Source organism: Pelodiscus sinensis, chromosome 2, assembly GCF_052426305.1.
Source record: "Pelodiscus sinensis isolate ZL-2025 chromosome 2, ASM5242630v1, whole genome shotgun sequence".
NCBI lineage: Eukaryota > Metazoa > Chordata > Testudines > Trionychidae > Pelodiscus > Pelodiscus sinensis.
Genome location: NC_143053.1, coordinates 210,080,123 through 210,097,316, shown reverse-complemented (window position 1 = coordinate 210,097,316; position 17,194 = coordinate 210,080,123). Strand labels below are relative to the sequence as shown.

Genomic DNA, 17,194 nt, shown 5'->3' with positions numbered 1-17,194 from the left:
TTGAGCCAGTGGCCATTTGGATACTTCATCTTTCTACGAAGACACCATTTTTGGTTGCAATCACATCTGCCAGATGAGTGGGAAAGGTGACCGCTCTAATGGCGGATCTTCCATACACCATCTTTTTTAAAGATAAAGTCATGCTTTGTACCCACCCAAAATTCCTCCCCAGGATCCGCTCTTCCTTTCACATAAACCAGATCATCCACGTAACTGTTCTTTTCTCTAGGCCTCATGTTATTCTCTTGAGGCAAAGATGCATACACTAGGTGTCTGCAGAGCTCTTTCATTCTTTTTACATTCATAGAACTAGGCCCTTTAGGACTTCGCCCAGCTTTTTATATCCATTGTAAAATGCAATAAAGGACAAAAGATATCTTCCCAAAGACTGTCTCACTGGATTTCAGACTGCATACCCTTATGCTACCAGCACAATCATCTTACTCCACCTGTCTCCATCTGGGCCCATTCCACCTAGCTTACCTCCGCAAGATCCCTCTTGAGGACATATGCGCTACAGCCACCTCCGTCTCTGATTAAACTTTTTCAAAGCACTGCGCACTTTCTCATGAGCGTCTTTCTTCAGCTAAGGTTGCTAAAGTGGTGTTGTCCACTGCTTACCTGCCGAATCCGGAGTCCCTACCTCCTGAGGACATACTGCTTTGCAGTCACCTGCTGTGGAGCACCCACAGGGATGTGTCTCGAAGAACAGGTTACTCACTTTTAGCAGTAACTGACGTTCTTCGATGTGAATGTCCGTATGAGTGCTCTGCTACCTTCCTTTCCTCCCATCCTCTTTGGAGTCTTTCTCTCTCTTGTACATGCTGGGTTTCTGAGTAGAGAAGGAACTGAGGGGAGGGTGGCCGCACATGCTTGGTTGCACCATGTGGTGCTCGCGCACCCCTTTTGCCATGCATGTATAGCCCCCCTAGGCGCTGCTTTGAAGAGTCCAGTCTGTGGAGCACCCAGAGGGATACACATCTCGAAGAATGTCAAGTTACTACTAAAGGTGAGTAACCTTCTCTTCATCTGGGAAGGAGCCTGCTTTGTCAGACCTCTGAGGCACTCTGGTGCTGTCTTCTCTATGAAAAGTAGCAGCTGAGGGAACAGGAATGGCAAAATGAAAAAGGAAGGGGCTCAGGTACCTGTGCCAAATTAAGCATGACCTCCCTACTCAGTCTGCCCACTCCAGTTCACTTCTGGGTCCTTTCTGCCTTGGACTGGAGAAGTGTGCTTCAGGCTGGAGTCAGCGTAGTGGCCAGATGTTTGGCAGTCTCCTCCAGATCATGCTGGTCATAAGCCAGTAAGTTGAACTGATGAGTTAACTGGTATTCCTTGAGTATAACATGTACATGCATATATTTTTGCCTTTTATTTCATGCAAGGTCGTTTTATATCTCATACTATGTGTTGGGGGAGTTGGATTAATGCTCTGTAGTCTAACTTCCTCTTCATGCAGGTGTGAGTATACAAGCTGTAACCTGGTACTCAGTGGGATTCATCCCTGTCATGATTTTTTTTGCTAGTGTTATCTTCCATTGCAGTATTTTCCGATTACATATAACAACATTGGTCTCCCAGATGTCCATAAATATAGGTACTGTCAGCAATAATAAATATGCCTCTTGCTTTTGTTTGTGAATTTTATTTCTGGTGCATTAATGTCCCCAGTGTAATAATCTGTAAAGAGGTATGTTTGGGCATTGCTAAAACTTGGAAAGGAGTTCCTTACAAGAGAGGGCCAATAGATTTGCCATAAATATCAGATGGGCATTTTTGCCAGCAATATACTTGATCTAAATGTGCTTTCTCATACCTAAGCCAAGGGCTTTACCCATTTTGTGAGCATAGACAGTTCCACCTACTTATGTTTATTAGACATGCCAGCAGATTGTCCCCAGAAGGCCACTACGTTAATAGTCTTGTTAAAGGTGCTGTTCCCAGAAAGAATGTTATGAATATTATTCCATTTGATTTAACAAACTTAAGGTTAAGAAAATACACTACCACATAACTATAAGTGTCAAGGTTAAAATCCAAATGATATTCATATGTGGTTTTTCCAGTTATCATATCCAAACACACTGATAAATGCTTGATTAGATTGTGCATTTTTTTCTTATTGAAAGTAGAGCCTAGCCTATCTGTAGTCTCATAGGAAGTTAAGTTTACTGCAGAAGTGATTTGGATTCCTTTTATACCTTTTCATTCCATTTTGATTTTCTGGGACTTTGATTGTAGGCCCGGATCAATGCCAGATTGCAACAGTATCGTGCCAAGGCAGAATTAGCTCGTACCACCAGGCCTCAGGCATGGGTACCCAGGGAGAAGCTGCCACGACCACTCACTAGCAGTGCTTCAGCCATACGTAAACTGATGCGCAAAGCTGAGTTAATGGGAATTAGTACAGATATCTTTCCAGTGGACACTTCAGATACAAATTCCAGTGTGGATGGAAGGAGAAAACATAAGCAACCGGCTCTCACTGCTGATTTTGTGAATTATTATCTTGGTAAGGATAAGACTATATTTAAGTTTCTTAAGCCATATAAACAATGCTTCATGCCTACAGACTTTGTGCTATATGATGTTTTGAAGAAAAAAATTGGATAATTATAGAAAGAAAGGAGAGGATTTGGTAATAGTAACACAATATGTTTGTGTGTGTGTGTGTGTGTGTGTATTAAAATCACTAGAGAAAAAAGCTAACTATCATTGCTCATTCACATGAATGCAAAGGTCACATAAATAGCATCTCAAAGTAAGTTAGTATGTGCCTTTTTGTAAATTAAATTTCTTCAAACATAAATAGCAGGGAGTATGTTTTTGATAGGTATAGAAGGGTAGATATTTGGCATCTTTTTTTCTTTTGTCCTCTTTGAATTCAGGTGGAAGACCATCCCTTTCCCCTCTGAACACCTTTAGCCTAATCTTGGGGGCTGTCCTCAATACTCAATTTCCATCTTAGAATGGCATACTCTTGTAATTGGTCACTCCAGGCTAAACTTCAATTAGTGCCCATCACTAAACAGTTACCTTAGCATTACTTTGCCCATGCAGCAAAATCATATGGCAGTAGTGCTGAGCGAATAACTGATTTTGTTCAATAGTAATAGAAATGTAGCTGTGTTAGTCTAGTCCAGCTGAAACACAAAACAGGACTATGTCGCACTTTAAAGACTAACAAGATGGTTTATTAGGTGATGAGCTTTCGTGGGCCAGACCCACTTCCTCAGATCAAATTGTGGAAGGAAATTGGCATGGCCATATATACCAAAGGGATACAATTAAAAAAAAGTGAACACATATGAAAAGGACAAATCAAATTTCAGAACAGAGGGAGGATGAGGGTGGGAGGTAAATGTCTGTTTGTGTCATATTTTCAAACTTGTGTCATATTTCAAGAATAGTTTTGGAAAGTTGTAGGTTAATTAAAACTGCATTTTTTTCATATAAACCAGGGGTCGGCAACCTTTTCAAACCAAAGAGCCAAACTACATCAAAATTCAAAACAAGTTGTCAACTAATAGCTGCGTAAGACTGCCCATTTGCATGACTGAAAATATACAACATAATATTATTGATAATTGACATAATGATTAATAATAGCATAAATGAAATGTACTCATAGACTTTAATGTGACTTTTGCTGTTGCATCTTTTTGCACATTTCTTTGAAGTTTACATCAAACATAACTGGTGAAATCCAGCTTCATGCATGCATTCAGTCTATTGTCTGTCATTCTTGTGGCAGGGGGTTGGGGATGTGGGGGTGCAGGGATGTGGGTTGGGGTGTATGAGGGGCTCAGGACACAGGATTGGGGTATGTGTGGGGTACAGGAGTGTTGTGGCAGGGGTCTGGGGATGTGGGTGTATATAAGGAGCTCAGAGCAGGGAGCTGAGGTGTATGATGGGCTCAGGGTTGGTATGTGGGGGTGCAGGAGTGTTATGAAACTGAAGCCAGATGGAGGGCTGGGCCCCAATTGGGGACTTGTTGGCCAGGCTTCATTTTTAAATAAAGTAAAATATTATGTCCAATGCAGAAGGTTTCAACATTATTTGACATGCATCTGACGAAGTGGGACTTTGCCCACGAAAGCTTATGCTCCTATACTTCAGTTAGTCTATAAAGTGCCACAGGACTCCTCGCCGCTTTTGCAGATTCAGACTAACACGGCTACCCCTCTGATACTTAACATTATTTATGGCAGGGGTGGGGACCCTTTTCTGGGTTGAGGGGACCACTGAGCTTGGTGGAAGGAGGCGGTTGTGACTCAAGGCATGGGATTAGGGTGCAGGAGTTTAGATTATGACCTAGAGCAGGGGATTATAGTGCAGGGATTTGGGTTGTGACCTAACGCAGGAGAGGATTTTGATCTGGGGTACGAGATTGGGATGCAGGGTCTGGGAGAGGGGTATGGGCTCAGGAGGGCGGCACAGGATTTTGGTTGTGGGGGAGGGGACAGAGGTTTAGAGGGAGGGAGGGGCTGGTTTGCCAGAGGCAGGCTGTGGCTGGGGCTCTTACCAGTGCAACTTCAGGCCAGCAGCCCAGCACATTTCTCAGGAGCCTGTCCTGCCCCCACACAGGTTGCAGGGACATGTGCTCTGTGAATACGAACCTGAGGAGAGGTGGGGTTAGTGCCTGTCGTGCTGCCTGTTTTTTTAAATAGGCTGCTTCCATTTGCCAGAAACCAGACAATGGGATTGTGCTGGGGCGGGAACAGCCATGAAGCACCACTTCCCCTCCCCTCCTCGCTCACAGTTGGTGAAAAACAGCCCCTCAGCCACTTTTCTTAGTGTCATGCAGGGGTGTGGCAAGCAGAAGAGTCTGCCTGAATGCTCCCTGCTGTGTCCGTGGGCCGGATTGTTCTGCTGTAATGCCAGAGCAGGCTCTCTGCTGCAGGGAGGAGGGGGAGCAAGGGGTGTGTGTGTGTGTGTGTGTGTGTGTGTCTCGAGCTTCAAAAGAGCTACATCTGGCTCTCTAGTGAGCCATATTTGTCTTATGAGCAAATATGGCTCACTAGGGGGTTGCCGACCCCTGATATAAACTATTTATCAAAAAAAGCTTTTCCCGGGTCTATATGGTGGGAGAATGCTTGTATTCCATCATTTCCATAATTTAACAAAATAGTGAACTGTATTTTGATAATTTCTCTGTGTGTGTGGTGGTATTGTTAATTTCACATGTTAAGGTTTTTTTGCTTAGCACTTAAATGTGTTGCACTTGTTTCATGTGTTAACAATGTGGGACACTTGCACTACTAAAGCTAGAAAGGCCTGGATTTTATTTAAACAGAGAGAAATATGCGCATGATTCAGATCCAAGAAAATATGGCTGAACAAAAGAACATTAAGGATAAACTAGAAAATGAACAAGAAAAGCTTCATGTGGAATATAACAAGGTAAGAAATGCTGTTAATACCGCTTTGCTAAGTATTTGTGCGTTGTTAACTGATAGAATTTAGCTTCTCAAAGGGCATTTCTTACCTATGTGGAAAACTTTTATTTAAAGATAGAGTACCAAGATAAAAATGCTACTTAAAATAATCTTAACTTTCCTATTTTAAATTTTCACAACTATAGTGAATTTCTAAAGTTTAATTTGTACCCTATCCTTCATACAAAGTCTGGTTTAAAAGGGGTCCACATGAGCACAGGGGCTCTTTTGCATGATTCATAGATGATTAGGTTTGGAAGAGACCTTATGAGGTTATCTGGTCCAACCCAGTGCTCCAAGCAGGACCAACCTCAGTTAAATTATGGAACTAATTTAAAGATTTGGGCCTACTTTTTACCGTTTTTATTGTTTGTATGCACTTAGTTCAGATTCTGACCCTTGACTTGTCCGTTTCACATTGTTTTGGGGTAATTTGATTTTCAGATTGTCTTCTAGTGGTAGTGTCTGGATTTCTATCAGTATAGAAGTTGTTTACATGAAATAGTGTAGAATACAAAACATGAAAATTGCTGCCCATTTTTTATCAATATCTAAATTTTGAGCCTTCCCCAGTTTTTAATGGGGAGTAACAGATGATAACATTGCCTCCAAAAATCTGTTATAATTAATGTGTATGAGCAAGTAATGGTATGTGGAGGGGTTAGTGTTGATTAAAAATTGCTTGATCACTTTTGGATTCTTTTGAAACAGAAATAATGTACATAATTTATCAAAATTATTATTTGTGCAGGCTGATACTGATGCTTGCTAAATTCATCAGATTAGAATTTATCAAAAGTGGTTTAAACAGATGTTTTAAATGAAAACACATTTTAACACCTGTTTGTTGAATAGTCTGAGAGAACGGGAGGGGACGATTAGCAAAATTACTAGGCTGTACATCTAATATTATAGCTGGCAATTACTTTTCAGAATGCTCTTCTGCTTTCGTGTTCTTTTAAAGTAACAGAGTAAGTGCTTGGCTTTTTTAAAGTATGTGTTTGCATTGGTTTTGGTTTTTGGTGGTGAAGGAACAAAACTTGATTTTTTTAAGTGTGGAAATATTAGCAATAACTTCAAAACTGGTAATAGTACAGTTGGTATAATGCATTTATGTGCTTGGATTTTGCTTTCTGATTGTGATTGTGGAACCTAATTGTCATGCTAAATTACTTCATATCCTCTTTTACAAAACAGATGGCTGTCCAACTTTTCTTCTTAGTGCTGTTATATGCCTGAATGACTACAAAGATCTCTGATGTATTGACTTGACTATTGAGTTCCTTTGTGTTTTTAATTATGTAATTTATAAAAGTTACAGGGTAAAGAGTTCTCAGATTATAGATGCTGAATAACTTCAGGAAATAAACTTTAAAATATTTTTTCAATTTTTTATTCTTCAGTTGTGTGAGTCTTTGGAAGAGCTTCAAAATATGAATGGAAAGCTACGGAATGAAGGACAAGGAATATGGACTCTCCTGGGTAGAATCATTGGACAGGTTGGCTTTTTCGTTTTTTCCACCTCTTTTGTACCACACAAGCGCGCACAATTTTAAAATAGGGTTTTCTTTTTATTTTGTACTCTAGGGTTAATGATTTCTGATTGAAATGTATCTAAAGCTCTGCAAGCAACCTACTGGGAACCTGTAGCTTAATTTTGTTTTTGTAATAGCTATCTTGTTTGCAAAATTCTTTCATTTGCTGTTACTGATTGACTTGTCATTTGTGATAAAGCTAAACCTGAAGCATGAGTTAATCCCACCATATTCCCCCCACTTTTTCTTTAGCAGTTGTAGATTTCAAATAGTATGGTTCCTTGGGTTTGTATTGACGGTTTATGACCATTTCATAAACTGTACATCCGTAAAACTACACATCACTTGCAACAGTGTTTTTTAAATTATGCAGATAAAATGATGTACTCTTTTTTTAGAAATAGAGAGTATATGGTGATATTGCAAAGTAAGATTATTTCTTGTTGCCACCAGTGACTCTGTTATCCATAGTCATGGGTATTTTTCATGCTTCGGTCTACTAAAAAATTAATTGAATGAAGAGAAAAGGTAAACAGATACATGGATTATGTTAATGATAATTCATTGAATCCCCATATATGTAAAATGGCAATGTGTCATTTATCCATCAAAGGAGAACATGAAACTATTTTCAGTCATGTGTTTAAAGAAGACGGAGAAACTTGTTCAGTACATATGTTCTTTTTCACACTGAATATTGTATCTATCAGTATGTAGATGGCTGTGTTTCTGAAACTGTGAGTCATTTCATTCGTCTTTTATATAATATCTCCCATATCCTCCTAAAGGGCTCAGACCTGGCATACAGGGAAACAGCAGTCTTTTTCAAGATGTAATGTATGGAGCACTGATGTACCACACTAATTATAAAGGTGCTTTTGGGAATTATACGGAATAAATATTGAGTCAGTATTTTAAGATGATCAGAATAAAAAGACATCACCTAATTAGGCCTTGTATCAGAGTCTTGTGATGGCCTTTGGTACTGCCTTGTTTGTATTATTGTACTTAAAATGAAATCTATCATTGATATCTACAGTAATGCTTGTGGCTTAACCATATTGGCTATGGCTGAATTATTTTGGCCTTCTTGTCTTTTACAAAAATCTCTTTGTTAGTAGGACTTGGTCTGTATGGAACAAGATTTTATCTTTTTAAAGTTGTTTGAAAAAAGTCCACAAATGTATTTTCCAGTGTAAACATTAATAAACCAGGGGAAAAAAAAGAAAGAAAGCAGAAATAGAAGTAAAATTCATTTGCACAGCTTGCATGACACTTTTTCCAGTTGGTTGAACAGATGCAGGCCCACAGGGCCGCCGAGAAATGACTTTGATAGATGGTTGCTGTCTGAGAAGCTTGCATACTGCAGATTAGTAGAAACCCGAAGAGAATCTGGTCTGCTTTGTGGAGAGTTTGGTCCAATAAGATAATTTTTCTAATTAACCTATGGAGCACCAGTATAACAGGGATGCTGAGGAAAATAAACTGCCTCAATATTCTTTTGTCAATTGTAGTGGATTCTTTCTCTCTCCCTCAAAGATTGGAGGGGAAAGTTAAAAGCCAAGACTTTAGTGTTTCCATGTTTTTTCTAACTTGGAAAATGTGTGTGTAATTCTGTGAAAAACAAAATTTGTTTTGAGACAAAATAAATATTGTAGTTGCTCATGCTACTGTAAAGTAGTTTAGGGCATGTCTTCACTAGGAAATTATTTCAAAATAACGTATTTTGAAATAATAACTTCTGAAATAACAGTGTCAAAATATGCTTATTCCCCAAGGAAAGCAGGAGTTATTTCGAAATAACAGGCTTGGTAGTGTGTACATTCTGCTTATTTCAAAATAAGGGGAGTTATTTTGAAATAACTCCCTAGTGTAGACCAGGGCTTAGAAAGCAGGTTTTCCCTAAGAAATCTAGTATCTTGAAGTTGACCAAATTTAACAGGCTGTGGAGTAGCAGACACGGGGGAGGGGGAAAGGGGGGACCTAAATTCTTCTTTAGAAACGTATATATACACTGAATTTGTTTAAATCCAATAGAAATTGAACATACCAACAATTTTGCGAGCACCCAAGGAGAGGAAACCAAGTAAAAAGGAAGGAGGAACACAAAAGATGTCTACTCTTCCAGCAGTACTTTATAGGCAAGTAATGCAGTCTTGGTAGAATAGGCTTGATACAATTAAGGAGAATTTTGATGAATCTTTATAACTGAAAAGTTTATTATACAACAGTTGAAGAAAATGCTTCCCCCACATGTTTCTATTGTCTGCTTTTAGAGTTATGGTTATCTCTAAGCTTAGAAGCTGAGACATTTGTTTATTTTGGCACATAAAATGGCAGGGCTTCCTCTGTTAATAGACAGCAGCACTTTAAAGGAAAAAGGCTCTCTACATCTGAAAGGTCAGAATTGTTTGCAGCTATAATTTGGAAATTTTAAATCCGTGCTTTTGTTGTTTGAATTTAGTAATATATATCGCTGTACGGATTTGATATGAACGATATTATGTACTCAGCAGCATAGTGTTCAAAAAAATTGCCATTTTGAGGATATTTATTCTTCCAGTTGATGAATCAGCAAGCTGCTTTTGAACAGATTTGTTTTTACTTTTCCGTACTCACATTTTCTGTTTGTCTGTGTCTGTCGCTCTTTCTTTTTGTCTGTTTCTCTTTCTGTCTTTCTGTTAATAAAAAATCTTTTTGAGACTACTAAACTAGAATGCCATATAGGGACAGTAGCTCAATTTAAAAAGTGAAGTTTGATTTATTTTGTGTTTGTTCATTACCCAGCATGATGAGATTGAAGTGCTGTTTGGGGTTTTCAGTGTTGTTGAAATAAATAAATGATTGATAATATTCTGTTTAGCTACTTTGTCACAGCATGGTGATTCTTCCCTTCCTGCCATTATCTCCCCCACCACATACACACTCACACATATTGTGTTTTGCCCCAACATGGTGATTCTTCCCTCCCCCAATCTCCCTTCCTTTCACAATCTGTTTTTTGCGCTGGTTCTTGGTGATATCATCCTCATTCGAGCATCAGAGGGTAACTGCAGTTCTACAATACTTGAATATGAAATTTCAAGAAAATGGGAGACTTAAAGATGAGATATAACATAGTTTGAAAATATAACCTTAAAGGCACAGATGCTTACTCATAAACTTTTTAAGAAGTAATCAGGTAGTTCGTTTACATGAACACTGAAAACTGTGATGTCATTAACCTATATTTGCATACTTGCACTTTTATTGTCAGTAAGAATACAGTACTGTACAATATGTGCTATACCATTTCAAATGTAATTTTAATGCTTTTTTGGCTGCATTTATTCAAAGTTGTGGAATTTGTAAGAAGAACCATGATCAACACCTCCTCTTACTGTGTGATACCTGTAAACTACATTACCATCTCGGCTGTCTGGACCCTCCTCTTACAAGAATGCCAAGAAAAACTAAAAACAGTTATTGGTAAGAATATTGTTAGTTATCTTTTGCACTGCAAATGAGAATTAAATGTGAAAAGCATTGTAAATGTTGAATCTTTAATAGGGATGTAAAAAACCGCTTACAATAGTTAACCAGTTAAATGAGTTGTTTAACCAGTTAACCACAGGCCACGGGCGGGCGACTGCTCTGGGATCCAGTTGGCCAGGTCTGCTGCAAGCGGGAAGTTGTTCTGGCCTGACCCTGCCTTGCTGAGGCTATGGGTGGCAGGAACTGCTTTGGTCCCTACATGGCTCACTACAGCTAAGGTCTGCCAGCCAGACCACCATGTTCAGGGGTGGGGTGCCTGCTTTGACTGGGCAGGCCCTCCCGTCAGCCAGTTACCCGGTGAGCATGCCGGTAAAGCTAATGCTTTCTAGGTAACCAGTTACCTGTTTAAACTTTTATATCCCTAGTATTTAAGCATTACCAAATACTGCTTAAAGTAGATAGTCTTGATTTCAAGTTTCTTTGCCAATGCATTATTACTTTTGAAAATTAAGCTATATGTTTAAGATCTGTATTTATTCTGACTTCACTTTCATCACTTTGAAGGGTAGGTGAATTGGGTTATTCTAATTGACAACATTGACATTTCACTCAACTTTATCAGGCTAGATGCTTATTTTCCATGTCTGCGAAATAAGAATATTATTCATAGAGACTTTTTAAACTCATGCTAATTGAAGACCATTACTGATGACTAATTTGAAATGTGTATTTTAATTGATAATTCAAGATGAATAGTTAAGTCTCTATTAAAACGCAAGTAAATGTGATTAGATTACAAACTTAATTTAATGTATTTGTATTGGGAAGTGTGCATTAGAAGATCTAGGTTGAATTTGTGAGAAGTTATTTCTCAAATGAATAAATTTAATCTGACAATGTTTTATCAACTGGTCATAATCTCTGGCATCTTTTCCAAATTATGAAGTATTCTATATTCAATATATACCGTGTTTGAGTTCAGTTTAATCTGAAATGTAGGAATATTTGAATGAATGAGGAAGAAGTAACAAATTCACACCTTTAGAAAAAGATATAGGGAACAATATTTTGAAAACTTAGGGTTGTAAAAATAACATCAAAAGATGCAAAATAGTGTTTTGATGAGAAAATGAATGGATTTCAATTTTCTCAGGTGATGTTGCATTCTAACTATGTATATGGATGTACATGGATGATATCTCCAGACACTCATCGCTAGCCTTAATGGATATGTCTGCAGGGGAAAATAAAACCCATGGTTCTAGAGTCTCAGAGCTCATGTCATTTGACTCAGTCTTGCTGGTTTTGGGCTTCATGGTTAGAAAATGTACCTCTGTTCAGGGTAGAGTCTGGGTTCTGAAACCCAGCAAGTGAGGTGGATCTTAGAGGCCAAACACCATGCTGTGCTGAAATGTATATGCTGTTATTTTTAGTTCTTTACTGCCAGACTTAATTACCCCAATATAAAATTAGTGTGTGGGTGTTTGTAAGCATTCTGCATGTTTGTAAAATGTTTTGAAAAATCTAATTATGCAGAAATAGTCTTTACTCATCTCTCTAGAAAAAAGGTTAATGTTACAACTTCCCCAAGAAAGGGCTTAGAACCTCCTAGCAGTGAGCCCTAATTTATCACATTGGAATAACCATTTCCAAAAGCAGGGTTTTTTTAACTAGCTCACTTAAAAATTGAGTTTCAACTTCCCCTTTGTATATAGTTCCTTTTGAATCGATGTCTAAAATAAACTGGGTCTGAAACTGTTTCTTTATTTGAGAATTACACAGGAAAATACTTAAGTATTTTTTCTGGGGATTTTAACAATACTTGTCACATTATGTTCAATGAGACATAAACAATTAAGTAACTTGGTGTTTCTTGTATGTGAGATCTTTATCCCTCAATTGACATCTCATTATGACCATATTAAATTAATTATTAGAGATTATCTTCAAAGATAAAAAATTCAAAGAGTCCCACCACTATTTGAAAATTTATTCTTTTGAGCTTTAGTCTAGGCCAGCCATTCTAAATTATTCCTGTGTAGTCCATTGTCTTTGACCTTAAGTGATTTCTTGTACCTTCATAAACTCCGGTTGAATTTGCAGAATGAATAATGTAAATGATTGTTTGACATTTTATTGCTGCCATAGCATGTGTACAGGAAGTCACTAGTTGTGATCTGCTTTATAACCAAGTTGAAAAGGCCATTAAAAGCCATCAGTTCAGAAGGACATTAACTATACTTCAATGGGTATTCAGGTTTAGTAGGTCAGGTAGATATCAATGCTTTTATTTCAAAGTGCTAGCTTGTCTTTGCTGTGAATTTCATGCTTCAGCTACACTGCTGATCACAAATTTAGCTTTCGCTTTTAATTAGCTCAGGCATAGTCAAGAGGATAAGATTATAGTAGAGAAATTGAGGTGTATTGATTGCATTCTTTTCATCTATGTCTTTGTCTTTGTATACTCTTTTTAAGATCACTAGAGACTGTGTAAAATAGACCCCTGTTCTAAGTGTTAAGTTCAGCAAAAGTTTTTCACTGCTGTTTTTAATACATCTTCTATTTAAACTATTTCATTAACACTTAAAATAGTTTGGTTTTATATAAATAAATATGTATAAACGATAACATATGTATAATTTTATTACACGAGGACAATGTACACCTCAGGTTTTTGCCTATTCATATGGAATTTAGTATAAAAACCATACAAAACAAAGTGAAGAACTATGAATTGCAAGACGTTCCCTGGAACGTGTGATCTTAGATAAATCAGGTCAGTGAATGAAATACTGTGACAGAATTTTAAAAGATTCAATACAATTATCAGTGTTCAGATAAAAACAATACTATGCTAATATGAGGGAACAGCATTTCTCCTACCCCCAATTGTCAAGAAGTGTTTCTGCTGACATTAAGGAGGTCCTAATGCCCCTAAATTAGGGGAGTATTGTGTCTGCTTTCTTCATTCGGAATGACAGGAGGGGCTCCATTTTCCCCTGTGTATTAACAAGTAACTTTAAAAAGTAGAGGACATTTGAAAAAAGTGGAATCTCACTAATTTATACCATAATGATTTTTTGGGAGGAGATGATGGAGAAATACATATGCTGAATAGGTCCCTCTCCTCTTAAATCTAAACTGGCTTTTTTGAGACATTTCTTTCCTGGCTGATTGACAAGTTTGCCCTGGCTTCCTACTATCTACTAAGGAAGGTGTTTAACCTTTTCTCGTATTGCAAAACCATTCAGTTTTAGAAATAATAAAATAAGTACTTTTGCATACAAAATGCAATTTTTAGTCTTTGGAACTCCGTGCTAGAGATACTATTGAGACCAAGATATTATTCTACTATCATAGAAAAAAAATACTAGTTATTTCATATAGATAAGAAGAGCATCTAGGGTAAAATAAATAGTCAGGATTAAAATGAAAGTCAGAAATTTAGGAAATATTATAAACTGACAGCATCAGTGTGTAAGCCAGACTCAAATTAGTGGGTGGTAGGAGGAAACTTTGAGAGGCTGGATTATTCCACAGCTTCCTACTTTGGGAATTTTTGTAATTTAACATTCATCTGCTACTAGGATTCATTAGAGTCTCTGTCCACAAACATCAGCGGAAGTGATTTTGTGGATTGGATGCAGCCATTAGATTACATTTCCACAAAGGTTAAAAATGGTAGTTTAAGTGTGTGTGTGTGTGTGTGTGTGCGCGCGTGCGCAATAATACAGCAGAAACACAATATGGGGGATCCCTCATCCCCTCTAATCAAAGGAATGTCTTAGGTGAATTTGTTCCTTGTAGCTTCCACACATGGTGCTGATGTTCTGTGTGTGGACATCTTTCTTTTGCCAGCTCTCCATGTAAGTGCCTTTAAGAGTGTCTTAGATATAAACATGGTCTTTTTGTAAGCCTTGAAAAATCTGACTAATTTTCCTTTATAGGCATTTTCGGGGGCTTGGAATACCAAATGAGAGAATTTATTAAAGCGGGATACTTTATATTCTAGTAAAGAGAATGGGATAAAAGTTGGTAAAGTACTGATAAGCACCGAAGAGAGACACTCAAATGAAAAATAATTTAGTTGTATTAAATTATATCATATGAAAGCAGACAACTAAATATTAACAAATTTTGTAAGTGCCTGTATACGAATGTGAACAGTATCATTCAATGTTCTCTTTTTAAAACACAATAGCACTGACATTTTTCAGTTGCTTACATTACTTAATGCCTGAATTGAAATACATGACAGCAAAGCTATTTCTGTTAAACTTATTTTAGGTTCAGTTTTGTAAACATTTCCTTTCCTCCTGATAAAGCATCCAGATCATTTATAGTAAATATGCCACAGTTAAATTTTGTTTTTAAAAATTAGCCTTTAATATAATTTTTAAAATAAAATTTCCTTTGACTTTTTGTAACCTGCATTGTATTGCAAAAATTCTGCGTTTATAGGCAGCAAATTAACTCACCTCCTTGTCTTCAAACCATGTAGTTAGAAATGAATAACAAAATACACATTTTTATTTCTTGCTGAAATAAGTTTTGCTGCTTCAGTTAAATTATCAATGTTTTTATGTTAATTTTAAATTGAAATTTTGTTTTTCAATAGTTGGCATGCTATTTCAGGCTATTTATAATAATTCCAAAATTAACCAATGTTTAAAATACCATTTTTGGTAAAAGTAAAAATTGCGTGGTGGTAGGATTTTGGTAAGATTTGCAGTAAAAGGAACAATATTTTAGGATACTCAAAGAAGTACTTGAAAAGTAATTTGTCACAGATATTTGCAGACCAGAAATTTCAACCTCATATTTTAGGGTTAATATCTGCATTTTTGACCTAACATCTTGTTATGAGGTATACAAGGAGGCCCCTGACATTTGACCGCCCGAGTTCTGACCCCCCCACACTTACAACCATTTTTGTAAGTGCGGAAAGGACCAGAAACCACTGACTTACGTCCTTGGCCCACATTTACGATGGTGCACAACACCTGTCGTAAATGAGGGTTCGAGTTATGACGACCCCGACTTGCAACGCTTTCCGTGGAACCAATCGCATCGCAAGTCGGGGCCTCCTGTATTATTTTCTTGTTATGAGAACCTATGAAGATGACTTCACATCTTGTTAATTTTTGTTCATGGAGCTTGTTGGTAGTATACATTAGAGATTGCTCATTTTTGTAGTTCTGACCATGAATTTATAATTTTTTGAAATAGAACATGGAGTTTTTCCGTAGAATATAAAAAATTGCTAATATGCACTTCACATTCTATATATTTTCGTTTGTCTTTAAATTTTTTCTAGACTTCAAAAAATGAATCTAGTGTGAGTTGAATTGTCCATTGTCTTTAAAATGGTTCATTGATTTTCAGAGGAAACCTTTCTTGCGAGTCTGTCAGTAAAAAACTGCCCACAGAGAGCAAATTCCGCACAGTATGTATGTAGTAGAGATTAGAGGCTGCAGCAGCTACAATAATGAATAGATGCAAGATCAATGGGGGTAGGATTAAAAAAAAAAAGTGAAATAAGAGAAGGAATATTTTTTTTCTAAATATAAAAAAAGCACTTTCAGAAAGTCTTAGATACAAAGTGACGCGAATGATGTAAATAAATACCCTGTATATCTGGCAGTGGCAGCTACTTAAATAACTGTTGTTTTGAGAAAAATACACTAAATTTGTGTGGAATTGGGTTTTTGTGTTTTTTATCAAAAAACTTTTTTCTGCTTTTGTGGCTGCTATTGTCCATAAAAAAATCTTTCTGATCTTCCAGGCAGTGCTCAGAGTGTGACCAGGCAGGCAGCAGTGACATGGAAGCAGATATTGCCATGGAAACTTTACCAGATGGGACTAAGAGATCGAGAAGGCAGATTAAGGAACCAGTGAAATTTGTTCCACAGGATGTGCCACCAGAACCAAAGAAGATTCCAATCAGAAACACGGTAAATCACAGCTTAATTGTCATTATACAGGTCATATTCAAAATGATTTGACTTGGTACAGATTAGGGATGTTAAATATAGTTTAATCAACTAATTGACTAGTTGATGGATTTTCCATTGATTAGTCGATAAGCAAGGGAGCCGCAGTGGGGTTAGCTTCCAGTCCCAGCGGTTAACCCCACTGTGCCTCTGCCTTTTAACTGAATTAGAGCCGGCAGGACCCAATGCAAGCTGGAGATCAGCTGTCCTTCATGCCAGGTCACTCCCCTCCTTCCCCACCCCCCCATGATTCTAATTTTTAAATGTATTAGGAGCTGGCAGGCTCTTAATACATTTAAAAAGCAGAGTTGCAGCATCTGGGACTGGGTGTGAGTTGGGAATCAGCTGATTGCTGGCTCGCACCCAGTCCCCGGTACTCACCTACCCCCTGCAGAGATAGTGCTGGGGGAAACTAGCTTTTAAGATGGCTCCCCCCAGCACTGGCTCCTGCTCCCCCCAGCTGTTAAAGGCAGCTGGTGGTGGAGCCAGGCCAACAGCCAGTGATGGGCTGGATGTGGGTGGCAGAGCTCCAGGAAGCAGGCCAGGGGTATCATGCTATCTGGGGACAGGAGAGCATCTCCAGATATCCAGATATTTGCCTCCCTGGTCCATCAAACTCCCTTTTTTGAGACCACACAGGTCCTGAAGGTGCCTGATGAGGGAAGTCCAACATGTATATTTAAAATTGGGACCTTTAGGCTACAATGAATTAGTTCTATATTTAAATAATGAGCACCTATGACATTCTAATATA

At 37.8% G+C, this 17,194-nt stretch overlaps 1 protein-coding gene across 1 annotated transcript in view; it reads left to right on the top strand.

The window, feature by feature from the left end:
• The window catches only part of PHF14 (PHD finger protein 14), a 319,743-nt gene that overhangs the window by 96,134 nt on the left and 206,415 nt on the right, over window positions 1-17,194 (top strand). The window contains exons 11-16 of the mRNA XM_089776015.1: window positions 2,242-2,512; window positions 5,297-5,403; window positions 6,842-6,937; window positions 9,011-9,114; window positions 10,310-10,441; window positions 16,233-16,401. Of these exons, the coding sequence (XP_089632141.1) occupies window positions 2,242-2,512; window positions 5,297-5,403; window positions 6,842-6,937; window positions 9,011-9,114; window positions 10,310-10,441; window positions 16,233-16,401 (879 nt within the window). The remainder of the gene's footprint in view (window positions 1-2,241; window positions 2,513-5,296; window positions 5,404-6,841; window positions 6,938-9,010; window positions 9,115-10,309; window positions 10,442-16,232; window positions 16,402-17,194) is intronic.